We start from the raw sequence: 14,558 nt of genomic DNA, 5'->3' as shown, positions 1-14,558 counted from the left end.
ATTGCACACTCAGCCTTTTGCCATCACGCTGACCGGTACACTTTACATGCATGCACGGCGTCACGCAGATCATTCGAACGCAGGCGAAAGCCTCAGTCTACTCACCGTGCACGGCTCTCTTTGAACATTTCAGAAGACATATATATAGCTATAGTCTTGAATAGACTTCTATGCACCCTGTTAGCTAATCTCCTGCTTCGGTGAAAGGCACTTGGCGAAAAGGGTGAAACTTTTCTGACCTCAGTTGTGACGTAAGTTTCCCACGAAAACGCGCGACTCGAATAAAAACGATACTCACAGGGGCGTTTACCTTTGAGGGGTCTTTCTGCTGTGAAGATAAGGTGGAATATCAAAAGATAAGTGTTTCAAGTGAGTACTATATATAAGTTTATAACTACCATACAGCTATTTATACCGGCGCAGCTAACAAACCTCGTAGCTAGGTAACTAACGCTAAATTACAATGTTAGATATACGTGGCTTTGTCAGAGCCTTAAATTACTTGTAACCTTGGATAGGGTCCGCAACGCGAAAAATCGATATCCTCCAATCAACTACCTAACTATTGTCATGTGTTAGGCTAAGTGTAACTTGAATAACACCAGCGTGGCAGCCAAGTTTGTTACTTTCTTCTGGTAGAAAACGATACAAATGTCTTAAAATCACGTGATTTTTCGCTGCAGCGGTTCGTAGGGTTCTTCGTATGCCACGATATTCACTCTCAACATTGTTCAAGTAGTCTATCATCAACTCAAAGTATTGGTGGTTTGATTTTATTGGTCAGTTTCTGGTGGCAGCACGATCTGTGCAGCTTTTTGACGACAGACAAAATGTTTCTTCCTCTGGAGCACAGGACAAGCAGAGCAGCAACTGCGCCGTGGGTCAGCAATGACCAGTACTAGGTAAAGTACCTGCATGCGGAGTATGGTTATAATTGAAGCTTGTTAGCCATCTGGCTGAGCCATCTATATGCTGAAATTCGGCCAAAATGACGCGATTTTTGCAAACAAATACCAGAATGGTTGATACATCAGTGAGACAGTCTCCAACAGCAAGGATACGAAGCTTATAAACACCTAACAATACGGCTATCTCGCCCAGTAAACGCATAGAGCAATCCAGTGCATGAAATAGGCACTCACGTGATTGAAACTCAAATTGCGGAAATACCCATGAAATCGCTTTCATTTCTGAATAGGAACCATGCGATGTGCTCCTTTTGTAAATATTTGTGTTAATTGTTCACTCAGACGTGGTTTGGGCCAGTGCAGGTGTGTTTTGTACTATGATGGTATCGTAGGAAAAGTCTTAAACTGCTGGGCTAGTCGAGATGCTGAACCTAACGTACACAAACTGATTGTCACTTGATTCCAAGTGATTTTAAGGTCATTGGAATAGATTATAGTTGTATTTTCGGAGATTTGAATATCAATCACGTGAGTGCCTATTTCATGCTTTGGACTGCTCTATGCGTTTACTGGGCGAGATAGCCGTATTGTTAGGTGTTTATAAGCTTCGTATCCTTGCTGTTGGAGACTGTCTCACTGATGTATCAACCATTCTGGTATTTGTTTGCAAAAATCGCGTCATTTTGGCCGAATTTCAGCATATAGATGGCTCAGCCAGATGGCTAACAAGCTTCAATTATAACCATACTCCGCATGCAGGTACTTTACCTAGTACTGGTCATTGCTGACCTACGGCGCAGTTGCTGCTCTGCTTTTCCTGCGCTCCAGAGGAAGAAACATTTTGTCTGTCGTCAAAAAGCTGCACAGATCGTGCTGCCACCAGAAAATGACCAATAAAATCAAACCACCAATACTTTGAGTTGATGATAGACTACTTGAACAATGTTGAGAGTGAATATCGTGGCATACGAAGAACCCTACAAACCGCTGCAGCGAAAAATCACGTGATTTTAAGACATTTGTATCGTTTTCTACCAGAAGAAAGTAACAAACTTGGCTGCCACGCTGGTGTTATTCAAGTTACACTTAGCCTAACACATGACAATAGTTAGGTAGTTGATTGGAGGATATCGATTTTTCGCATTGCGGACCCTACCTTGGACAAAACAAACACTAGCTAGTCCTTCAGGGTGGTCTATGTTTAGCTAGTCTTTCTTTCTTCGTACAGACCCCATGATCAGGGGCGGATCCAGGGGGGGGGGGGGCAGCCCCCCCCCCCCTTCATATTCAGGCTTTACTTGATCAATATACTGAGTATTATAATGAAATTTTGTCTTAGCATAATTATATGATCACTAATAATACAAATACTCATAAAACCACCTTATAAACATTTTTCCAAGGTATTATCAGTGGATTTATGCTAAAGTTTATGCAACAAGGACCCGGATCAGTATTGGAGGTGTACAAGATCGAGATACTCTAATAGAGCAGTCAGCTAACTACTCTAATAGAACATTCACTGGAAACATGTAGTTGGTTCTGTTATGGAATTTTTCCAAATCTGCCTGCACCTATACATACAATGAAGTACATTGGTCTGTTTAAAGGGCTTCATTCATCCATATATGCCACTTGTGTAGTTAATATGTATGACAATACTTAATTCAGGTACACAATTCCCATTGAAAATGCTCTCAGATTCAATCTTGTATTGTTCAAATTTCAAAATTTTCCACTTTCAATATTAGTATTCTAACATGCACCTATTCAGTGTTGTGCAATTGTGAGAGGGGTGCATCATGTACTTGGTTGCCTGTACCTACCCAAACTTTTCCATTAGCAAAATACTTCAGAGTCAGAGAGCCATACCTATAATCTAAAGGCAGTATATAAAATATCTACAGGCAGAAAATTTTATGAATTTTATGTGGAAATGTCTCCAAATTGCAGTATTTTAGCATCTATTTTTCAAAAATTTCCTGGGGGGGGGGGGGGGCATGCCCCCAGACCCCCCTAGTTCCAGCATAGATAGTATATACTATCTATGGTTCCAGCATGCTTTGCACACCTCTATCCAAGAGATTAGTACCTTGAGTTAGCCCCCCCCCCCCTTTTATAAATCCTAGATCCGCCCCTGATGATAGTCTACGTAGCTAGCGTACCCGGCGTATATCGCTATCCGGGCTCTGTGTCGGTAGATCGATGGTCCTGCCAGGGATTGTTATAAAAGCTTAATTAGTCTATCTAAGCCTTTCGGGCAGTGTCTGTGTATATCTACCGTATGTATACATATAGCCGTATGAGCCAGTGCACTATGCAAATTAAGCTATGCAATCAAGGGTGCATGCATGCCATGCATGTATGTGGGTGTTAGGCGCAATCAATAATTGTGCGGTATTGAGGTCAGACATTTATTTGCCCTGCAGGGTGCTTGTCACAGTTGTACATCTAGTTCAGATCAGGGGCGGATCCAGGGGGGGGGGGGCTTTGGGGGCTGAAGCCCCCCCCTTCATATTTAGGCTTTACTTGATCAATATGCTGAGTATTATAATGAAATTTTGTCTTAGCATAATTATATGATCACTAATAATACAAATACTCATAAAACCACCTTATAAACATCTTTCCAAGGTATTATCAGTGGATTTATGCTAAAGTTTATGTAACAAGGGCCCGGATCAGCTTTGGAGGTGTACAAGATCAAGATACTCTAATAGAGCAGTCAGCTAACTACTCTAATAGAACATTCACTGGAAACATGTAGTTGGTTCTGTTATGGAATTTTTCCAAATCTGCCTGCACCTATACATATATACAATGAAGTGCATTGGTTTATTTAAAGGGCTTCATTCATCCACTTGTGTAGTTAATATATATGGCAATACTTAATTCAGGTACACAATTTTCATTGAAAATGCTCTCAGATTCAATCTTGTATTGTTCAAATTTCAAAATTTTCCACGTTCAACATTATATTATTCTAACATGCACGTATTCGGTGTTGTGCAATTGTGAGAGGGGTGCATCGTGTACTTGGTTGTCTGTACCTACCCAAACATTTTGATTAGCAAAATGCTTTAGAAAGCCATATCTATAATCTAAAGGCAGTATATGAAATATCTACAGGCAGAAAATATTATGAATTTTATGTGGAAATGTTTCCAAATTGCAGTATTTTAGCATCTATTTTTCAAAAATTTCCTGGGGGGGCATGCCCCCAGACCCCCCTAGTTCCAGCATGCTTCACATGCTGGGAAGTGTGCTTTGCACACCTCTACCCAACAGATTAGTACCTTGAGTTAGCCCCCCCCCCCCCCCTTTTATAAATCCTAGATCCGCCCCTGCAGATATTCCTTCTTTTACGAAATTCTCTGTTTCCCATACCACCAGAATCTGGTTTAGTCTCGCCCCCAGACCACAAGGGTCTGGTGACACGCAATAGAAACGCTAGGCAGTATAAAACAAAGCCATACAATTTCCATATGACATCACGTATTATGTAATCTGAGGCATGGATTCAAATTGTCAGCGATGATGGAGTGCTGCTAAAGATCCATGATGCTACCGTAAAAAAGCATTGGTGTAGACCGTGAATGGGACACAGCGATAAAGAACAAAGTGAGTTCTAGTTGCGTGAAAGTATAGGAATATCTGACGTCAGAGGTGTACTCGAATTTGATTGGTAACCGATGAATTCCTCGGTCATATACGTCACTGCCAAGAGTTTGTATTGCGTGTCACCAGACCCTTGTGGTCTGGGGGCGAGACTACATCTGGTTACTGTCAACTAAATTCCGTATTCTTCCATTATTTTCTGCATACTATCAAGCTAACTAAAAACAATGTCAGCAGCGGCACACACTTCACATTTGTGTTACTTCTGCAACTTAAAAGGAAGAAAAAGCTTAAGCATGCTTTTATGCCGCATCTTTTTATGGCTGTGCCAGGCAAATAAAATAATGGCTTGAAAACCTGCAAATCATAATGAAATAATGGAAATGGACCGCCTGCCTGCATGCAAATATGCCTGACTCCAGGACGGGGAGAATTTATTTGGAGAACATGGCCTTAACTTGTCAACTTCTACTACTAATTTTGAATGATGTGGCTCCTGCTGTGCTTGACTACTCGACAAACTATACTTTCAAGCTGTCCAATTGAAATCAAACAGGGGCGTACCCAGGGGAGTTTCCAGGGGTTTCAGGAACTTGGATTAGTATTTGAAACATTAAGAAATTGAAACTAGAATCTGCAAACTATTATATACTCTGTACAGAGGTCAGTACAGTAAATTTTAAACTTCAAGCCACATATACTTAATTATTAGTTTCTCATCCTCCTGTACTCAATAGCAGTGCAGGAGGGTGGATTTTGTTTATTTTTTACTGACTAGATAGTTGAATTAGCTAGCTAAAATGACTCAGAATGCAGTTTTCTTAGAATGCTCTAGCAAGGTACCAACTTTAGAAGGTGCTGGATATAGCTGCACTCAGCCACCAGTGGTGTAAAAAATCCTTGATGAGGTAAGGCCAGGCCATGGCAAAACCAAGGAACTAATAACTCAGAATTGATCTTTTCACCAAAATCATAGTTCAGAACAATGCTACAAGTGTTGCTATCATATGAGGAACTATTATTTAACTAAAATAAGGTCACATATATAAACTCAAGATACTTTAATATAGCAGTCAGGAAATATAAACCAGTAGTGGAAACCCCTTTTCAAAATTCTTCTGTGAAACTTGTTTACCATGTCATCAGGCAACTCTTGTCTCTGAACTTGTGTCATTACTGCATTTCCTTTTGTGAACGGCCTGCTCTAGAACCATTTTGTGTTAAAAGCTGCATTGTTGATGCCCAACTTGCTTCTACAAAAACCTACTGTGAGTCCAAACTCAGCTTTCGGATAGTTTGCTCCTGCCTTCAGAGATGACTTGATCTTTGGCTTAAGGGTGACTTTTTAGCTTTGCTTTATGAAGGATTGTCATATAGAAACAGCTATCTGCTTCAGTGACTATCAACCTCAATTTGCCTATACCATATGATTCGGGGCCATGTCAATGCTGCTCTTGTGATTGTGGCCCTCTTTAATCGCAATTCATGTAATAGGTTCCTCTGTCTGATGGCTCTCCCAAAACTGTGTATGATGCATTGAAGCTTGTGGTCATTCTGGTGACCCTGATGCTATCTTTGATCCTGTTTCATCTACTCTTTTATGGCTGGCCTGGATGCTTGAACTTGGAGACATCTTTGTATAGCTTTGGTGATGCTTCTAGGGATTTGTATGCAGCTATTTCTGCTTTTGCCCATTGTATTTCCACTGTCCTTGTCTATGCTCTTTTGGTGTGGGTGAAGTTTTGCAAAGAAGCAATGGAAAGGCAGTGATAAGACTATTGTGGGGCATAATTTACAGCAGGATCCTGTCAGTCATGTGCTGGCCAAATGGGAGGTTGTGAAGCTGCTGTCCATGCAATGAAACAGATTTTTGATTTACCTGAGGTTGATGATGTTCTCCTTTTTGATGCAAAGAATGCCTTCAACAAGTTAAATTACCAAGTAACACTTGAGGTCCTTTGCCCTCATCTGCTTTTCTGGTTGCACCATCTTTTGTAGTGAAGGGACTACCCCTGGCTATGGACATGTACACTATCAGAATCTTTCCCCTGATTTCTCATCTTACTGGATCGAAGTAAAGCAGTGCTGCTGGTGGCAAGCTTTCTAAGCTTAAACAATGGTGGGACTTGTTATCTACTGTCAGTCCCTGTTATGGCTATTTTCCAAATGCTGTTGAGCAAACCATTGTGACTTATGATAAAATAATCTTTGGAGAGTATGACATTCAGGTGCCCTGTACAGTTTGCATTGTCTAGGTGCTGAGGTACAGATTGCTTTGCAGGTTGCAGAGTTTCGTATTTAGGTCCATTATTTTGTTTTTGCTTATTATACTGTTAGCTATATGGGTCAAATCAACAAGGAATTTAGGGTCACCTCTTAGATTTTAACAAAACTTGGTGTGTTTGGTGCTTATCACTCATGCAAATTTTTAGCTCCATACATTCCATAGTTTCTGATTTATAACCACAAATATTTTAAATATTTCATGAAATTTGGTCCATCTCTAGTTACAAAATTAACTACACTGTGTAAATATTTTTAAATACAATTTTCACTGATGGAAGACTGTTGATTGAACTTTCCAGTAATCCCTAGATTATGGGATATCTACTTAATTATGGTTCAAAAATACTTCATTGAAAACTTTAATCCTTTATATTTTGAAAAATACTGCTTGAAAATTTTCAAATTCTTTTATGAATAGTGATTAAGTCATAGCCTATGTTTGATAAAATTTTTGTGGTGGGACCACAATGGGCTCAAGAGATATAATGAATTATGTTGTGGTATGCGGTGGAATTTGCAGTCTATTATTGCTGTATTGGAGTGTACACCTCCAATAACCACTTGCAACAAAGCCGTGCCAAGTTTGTCTTACAGAATGAAGGTTTCTAGGTACATTGCAACCTGTATTAGTGACCACCTGTATCGAAAGATCATCTATAAGCTGCAGATAATTTATACTTTAATGGGATCTTAATGTATAGCACCAAAGCATCAACCTTTTCTAGCAAATCCAAAAACGATCCTTATTAGACAGGTTGACTATATAATTATGAGATCATCATGCGTCCATAAACACATTAATGTTGTACCATCTCTTCAGTTATACCTTATTTATTAAGTAAAATCTTGCCGTAGTGCCTTACATACATATCCCCACTCTACAATATTCAAGTTACTTATATGGCTGCATAGGTACAACAGACCTCCTCAAAAAGGATACCTGCGCACCTTGAAGCCTCATGATCTTACTTTATAATTGTACGTACATTTTGGACCCAAGACAAGTCTGTGGTTTCTCAAAAATGAACACTTCATCAATGGTCCAGGGAATAGAAGAGTCACACTATATACGGTAGATGCATTACTTGTACCAAGAGTATTTATATTATTAACACTTGCAATTGTTTGCACCTCAATGTGTGATTTATAGTACTGTAATTACTAAAATTAATGGTTTTTCAAAGTATTTTGCATTCACATTTTGAAGATCAGTACAGGTAAATGTTAAACATGTGGTCAACATGTTTACCTCCTACATGAGTATGTGTATGAAATGACTTGATCTTCAAAGTGGTCATGAATGTAAAGTAATGTAGTAATTAATTTCACACACTGAGGTACAAGCAGTGTTGGGCAAGTTACTTTGTAAAAGTAACTAGTTACATATTACATATTACTTGCAACTGAACTATTTAGTTACAGTTACATATTACCCATAAAATAAAGTAACTATATTACTTTGTGTCCACAGCCTTAAGTTGTCACGTGTGAAACTACCACTTTATCATGTGACATATGATTGCGTTGTTGGACAATGTGCAAATCTTGGTTATAAGTAAGAAGCTGGTGAATAAGCTTCATTCAGTAGGCTTTGTTACTTCATTGTGGCTATAGGCGTTACTCAGAAAATAACTAACGAGATTAGTAACTTCGTTACTTGTAGTAATAATATTACGTAATATTAGACTCATTACAGTAACTATATTACTTAGGTAATGCACTACATTTGTAAGTAAAGTAACTTGAGTTATATTACCTGTTTTTATAGCGTATTTTGTTATATTACTTAGTTACCGCAAAAGTAATAATATTACGTAATGCGTTACTTGCGTTACTCCCAACACTGGGTACAAGTAATGCATGTATATGGTAAAACCCCTCCATTCCTGGGACCATAATAAAGTGCTCATATTACAGAAGCCACAAAAATATCTTGGTTCAAAGGTATGTGCACCACTAGAGTGGGAGTACAGTGTATAAACAGGTGTCCTGGTTAGCAAGGTATCCAGGTATCCCTTCTGAGGAGTTCTGTTGTATGTACCTATGCAGCCACACATGCAACTTAAATATGGCTAAGTCCACTACAGTGGGATTCAACTTAATAAAGAAGATATTTGTGAAGAGATGGTACAACATTTACATGATCTTTGTGGACGCATGGTGGTCAGATCTGTAATTTATAGTCAACCTGTCTAATAAGGACCTTTTTGGATTTGCTAGGAAGGGTTGATGCTTTGGTGCTATACATTGAAGAAGCATAACTTAACTGCAGCACATAGATGGCCTTTCAATACAGGTGGTTACTAATACAGGTTGCAATGTACCTATAGACACCTTCACTCTGTAAGACAAACTTGGCATGGCTTTGTTGTGAGTGGTTATTGGAGGTGTACACTCCAATACAGCAATAATAGATTGCAAATTCCACCGCATACCACAACATAATTCATTATATCTCTTGAGCCCAATGTGGTCCCACCACAAAAATATTATCAAACATAGACTATGACCCAATCATTATTCACAAAAAAAATTTGAAAATTTTCAAGTAGCGTTTTTCAAAATATAAAGGATTAAAGTTTTCAATGAAGTACTATTGAACCAAAATTAAGTAGATATCCCATAATTTAGGGATCACTGGAAAGGTCAATCAACAGTCTTCCATCAGTGAAAATTGTGTTAAAAAATATTTTCAAAGTTGCAGTCGATTATATAACTAGAGATGGACCAAATTTTCATGAAATATTCAAAATATTTGTGGTCATAAATTAGAAACTAAGGAATGTATGGAGCTAAAATTTGCTTGAGTGATAAGCACCACGGGTACTACAAACACCAAGCTTCGTCAAAAACCATGAAGTGACCCTAAATTCTTTGCTGATTTGACATGGAATGACCCATATCTTTTTTTTAACTTTAAAAAGTTATAAATTGTGCTGCACATTGTGTGAATTGATAATTTTTGCAGCAATTTGTAAATAGTGCAAGGGTGTCATGTGCTTACTTGGCAAGGATGAGAGACTACACTACAAAAGCACTTGCCTGTTCAATCAGGAGTCTTCTTTGTGGCAGTCATCTATGTAGTACTATGTGAGGTGTGAATTCTGAGGTGAAGTTGAGCGAGGTAGTTATGTCAAAAGAAGGCCACGGAGAGCTGTTTGAGACTTGAGTGGAATGTATCTTGACCACTGAAACTGAAGGCACTCATCCTGAATTTGTTGAATGTGTTAAATCTATGTATTTAAGTAATGATGCATGTTAGTAATTAGTGCATGTGTGTCTAGTTTTGTTTTTGTTTGTGCTATACATATGTGTTTTAGCTCTGGTAAGGAAGAACGACTCATGCCGATTACCAAGAGAATAATAATAAACCAAATCAAATCATGACTGAGGAGAAAACAAGATGCGTGATTGTCACTAGGGAACTAAAACTTTCGTGTTTTGCCACTATAACAGACTCCAAACTACTCAGGCATTGTACTTCAAAAATGTTCTTTGTTTGTCTGCCAAAAAGGATGAACCATCTTCTGCCCACATTCCTTAAGATTGTAAAATAAAAGCGGCCACACTTTCTTCAATCATCATCATTTTAAGAATATTTTAGAACATCTGCACTCTACTGAAAATGGACATGTAGGCTACAAGAAAATAACTGCAGAGGTATGAAGGTACATAGCATAAGTCACCCATTCCATTACTTTTAATTGCAATAGTTTATTAACACACGTGGCTGTGACTGCTTTATTAGAGTATCTCAATCTCACTACTTGTCTGAGTGAACTACACAACAGATTAAGGGATGTGGTGTCTTGTTTTCTTGCAGCTAGATACATAATGGGTGTGGTCACCCAGTTCTGATCATTAAGGGCATGGCAGCATGTTCTCATAGTTTAAGAACATTGTCCCATGCAATTATTGTATGTCAGCTTCAGCTACTCCCTCTTCTTATTTCACAGGCACAGTTGAAGATCAGAGGCCAAGCACCGAGTGCTTTATTATTCATATAGCACAAGCAAGGCAATACTTTAAATGATTTATGGAACTTTCTAGTGGTAGCTTGCAGCCATACACTAGGACTCATAATTAATACACGTTGCACAAATTATTAGCAGCCTGAATGCACACAAGCTAGTTTAACAAAGTAACTCGTGCATAGTTTGGCATAGTAGACATTCATCGCATATTTTGGCAAGTTTTGGTCACAATCCACAATAAATTCTATTGTGACACGTGGTGAAATATTTCTGTGATATCTCCAGGACTTGCCTATTTACTTTAACAAATGTAACCTTCTCCCACCCATCATCAAGGTATTTAGATATGTCTATAAAAGCAGTCCAGTGGTAGAACACATGTTGGCTGGGGTGATTGACTGCTCAGCATGGTGCAGGCTATCAGCCTGCACCAGCTTGGGTCTGGTGTGAATGCTGCAGGCTGTTAGCCTGCACTAGAGCACGTGGGCAACTGTGCTTTATTGCCCACAAAGAGTGCTTTATTGCACCACAAAGAGTGCTTTATTGCACCACAAAGAGTGCTTTAATCATACAATAAAGCACTCTTTAGGCAATAAAGTACTGTTTGCCCTAATGAAATTTAAAGTACACTTTTCCTTTGATCTCGCCCGCGTAAAGTTCTGTAAGGAAAATTAATGCCTTGGTATGAGAGAGAACCGTCATTATTATAAATGAGGAAATGCGCAAAAAGATGAGACCTCAGTCTTGTGTGACTACAACCAGATTACCATAAGGAAATCTTGTAGGCAGTTGAATGTAGTCATGGTACATACATAATATATAACTTGGGACTAGGTAGGAACTGAGTATCATGAAATTCAGGTCAGTTTACAATAAAGATGGCTAATTAAACATTTTAAAATGCTGAGCTGTTCATTTGGGCCAAAAAATCTTTGTGAACAAGATATGCACATATTAGTTGTGCTGTCAAGAGTTTGTCTTATGGAAGACTTGGTGGTAACAAATAGCTGAATGAAGTCAATAAATCTTCTTAAATTCTAAATACAGCTAGGCTGATAGTGACCTAGAACACTAATTCCACTGTTTCATAATAACTAGTTGGCATTCCATAATAGTCAAATTCTGCAAGCAGCTGTGTAAGTATTCACTCTTATTTTGCTTCCTACTTAAATATGATGCTCAGAGTCCAAAGGACATGTCAGTTCTAGTAAAGTTATCTTGAACTGTAGACAACAATATCTGGTCTGCAAAAGGTGATCAGCAGGTTAGATGGAACGGTTGCTGAGGTCCTTTACTAGCTCATAAACCCAATAGGTTAGCATACTCATGGATAGATAAAGAACTGACAAGCATAGCATATAAAGGCCAGAAGATGGAGAACTTGCTCATGTCAGTATGTATGGTGATATTGGTTTCCTTGCATAAAGAAGAAGAAGACAACCATGCAATTGAAGATAAAAGGAAAGGCAAAGTGCAAAAGGCAGACCACTTGTCGAACCAGAAAAGCCACATGTCACCTGTGAGTTTGTTATTGTGGTGACTTTGTTTGGCCTCTATAGCCATGTGAGTTGTGAATGTGCTGGCAGGCGAACCAAAAATCAGGTGTTGGTAATTTAAAAAAAAATCAATATCTGGCTGTCCGCAAGTGTTTTCTTGAGATTTGATGCAGACGATAACAGTAATACAGCTACTTTGTCCTGGTTGGTATACATGGTGATGTTGTCCAGTGTATACAGTTGCATGAGGTCCCATTAAATGTATCTATGTATGTCTGTATTCTTAACTCTCAAGCTTGTAATCATAATAACGCTTGTAATAACAAAAGTGATCTTACCTAGACTTTTCACATTATGTTGTTTCAGGTCATGGGATGCTCAGACCACACCTCCATACAACCTCCAATTGTCCAAAACTCAAAAGACCATCCTGAGTTTGATAAAAGGACACTGTTAATTTGCAAACATTTAAGTAACAATTTATGTGTAGAATACCCACAAAGCACTCATAAACTATCAGAATCTGGCTCATCATGTCCACGTACACCTAGCATCAGTAAGTCAGAAAATTATAAATATGATTTATCACTAACAGAAGAAAAGGTTACTTACACCATTGTTAGCAAGACAGAAAAGATGGTATATATCAATATGCGTAAAGGCGTAGCTAGTCTGCTGGCAAAATCATCAGACTTAATGTTTAGCGTAATACACGAGAAAAAGCTAGTTAAACAAGAATTGCATAACTTACAAGCTGTTTGCTTAGAACAAACACATTGCTCATTGACATTACAGCACAAAGTAGAAATATTAATCCAAAATTATGATGCTGGTTTATCTCCTGATCTTCAAGTGCAACCTGTTGCACCTCAAACTGTTTTAAGTGATACTTCCGAGAGGCCATTAGATAGTGCTGATACTGCTAAAGTAGATAGAGTATCTAATAGGGTAGTTACACCAATGAAAGGTGTTGACACTGTGGTAACTGTGCCTGTTGAAGTCTCTGCACTAGTAAGAGATACTGGTATAGTTCATAGAACGTCTGAAAGGGAAGCCTCATCAAGAAAGGGTGCTCAATCATTAAACAGAGTGTCTGACAGGATGGTCTCTCCAACAAACGATGCAACATTTGATCAGTCAAGTCATTGCTTAGAAAATCATGCTGATATTTTACTACAGCAGTCTGAACCACCAACGAAAACTTTATCAGATTTGTATCAAAAATGTTTCAAGACACAGACTCTACCAGCCATCTTTATGCGATCAGCAGCTATATCCGAACAATTCCTTATGAAGCTGGATACAGTGTTTCAATCAAAGATGCAACATCAGTTACAATTCTTGCAAATTCCAGCTTGTTGTCAGCATAGAACTTCGATGATGTGCTTAGCTTTTGCCTACATAGAAATACTTATGTTTAATTGGTTAGGCACTGCTTTTCTGCAATGGAAACTGGCAACCACAGTAATTTTCAAGGACAGTCAATACTATTGCATGAAGCATATCACTGCAGAATCATTTCAGATTAATTGGGCAAACCTAATGAACACTATCTTTTGGAAGACATTGAAATCAGAACATATTACAGCCATGCTATCACAAATACCTGTCAAAAAAAGTAAAGAAGTGAAAGACAAATGTTGTAGTAGATTTGAACATTCATGGAACACATCAGGTAGCAAAGTAAAAAAATCACAGCAGATTCTCAGCAAACTAAGTCTACAACAGCCTCACCATGGTGAGATTACATGGGTAAATAAAAGACAATGGAATGATCCACCTTTCAAACTTTTACCTCAGTTAGAAAGTGCAGAACCACATTCTCTAGTAGCCATACCAGGTCATCTAACAAGTGCAGGGAAAGTACCAAATGAAACTGAGGAGGCAAATGACATTGATGTATCAAATAACAGTTTAAAGGTTAAAAAAGCCTCCACATTAGTGAGAAGGATCCCAGAGGAATCTGGAGACATTCTATCCAGTCAAGAAATAACTACCACAACCCAGTGCACTGATGAAGATGCAAGGAACACTGAATATGAGCAACAAGAATCAAATATAGCTTATCTTAATCGTAACAATTGTTTAGTAGATCACGCTAGCATATAAACCTAACTGCAACCCAGGTCATAATGGTTCACCCTTCAGAATCAAATAACACTTACTCTGACAAAACAGGTCAGTGTTTTCACACTTTTGCAATGAAAGTGCAGGAAGACCAGCCTAACTGTCATCTGGTGACTCTGAATGCCTTACATATGCCTCACTCCCCTAGA

At 38.5% G+C, this 14,558-nt stretch overlaps 1 protein-coding gene across 1 annotated transcript; it reads left to right on the top strand.

Moving 5' to 3' along the window:
- The first annotated feature begins 280 nt into the window (after positions 1–280).
- Positions 281–14,558, top strand: LOC136248884 (uncharacterized). Its single transcript, XM_066040717.1, has 2 exons — positions 281–369; positions 12,649–14,558. The coding sequence occupies exon 2, from the start codon at positions 12,652–12,654 to the stop codon at positions 14,389–14,391; it is 1,740 nt and encodes a 579-aa protein (XP_065896789.1). The 5' UTR covers positions 281–369; positions 12,649–12,651; the 3' UTR covers positions 14,392–14,558.

Source organism: Dysidea avara, chromosome 3 (genome assembly GCF_963678975.1).
Source record: "Dysidea avara chromosome 3, odDysAvar1.4, whole genome shotgun sequence".
NCBI lineage: Eukaryota > Metazoa > Porifera > Demospongiae > Dictyoceratida > Dysideidae > Dysidea > Dysidea avara.
The sequence above is the reverse complement of the archived record's forward strand: the minus strand, read 5'-3'. Positions and strand labels throughout refer to the sequence as shown.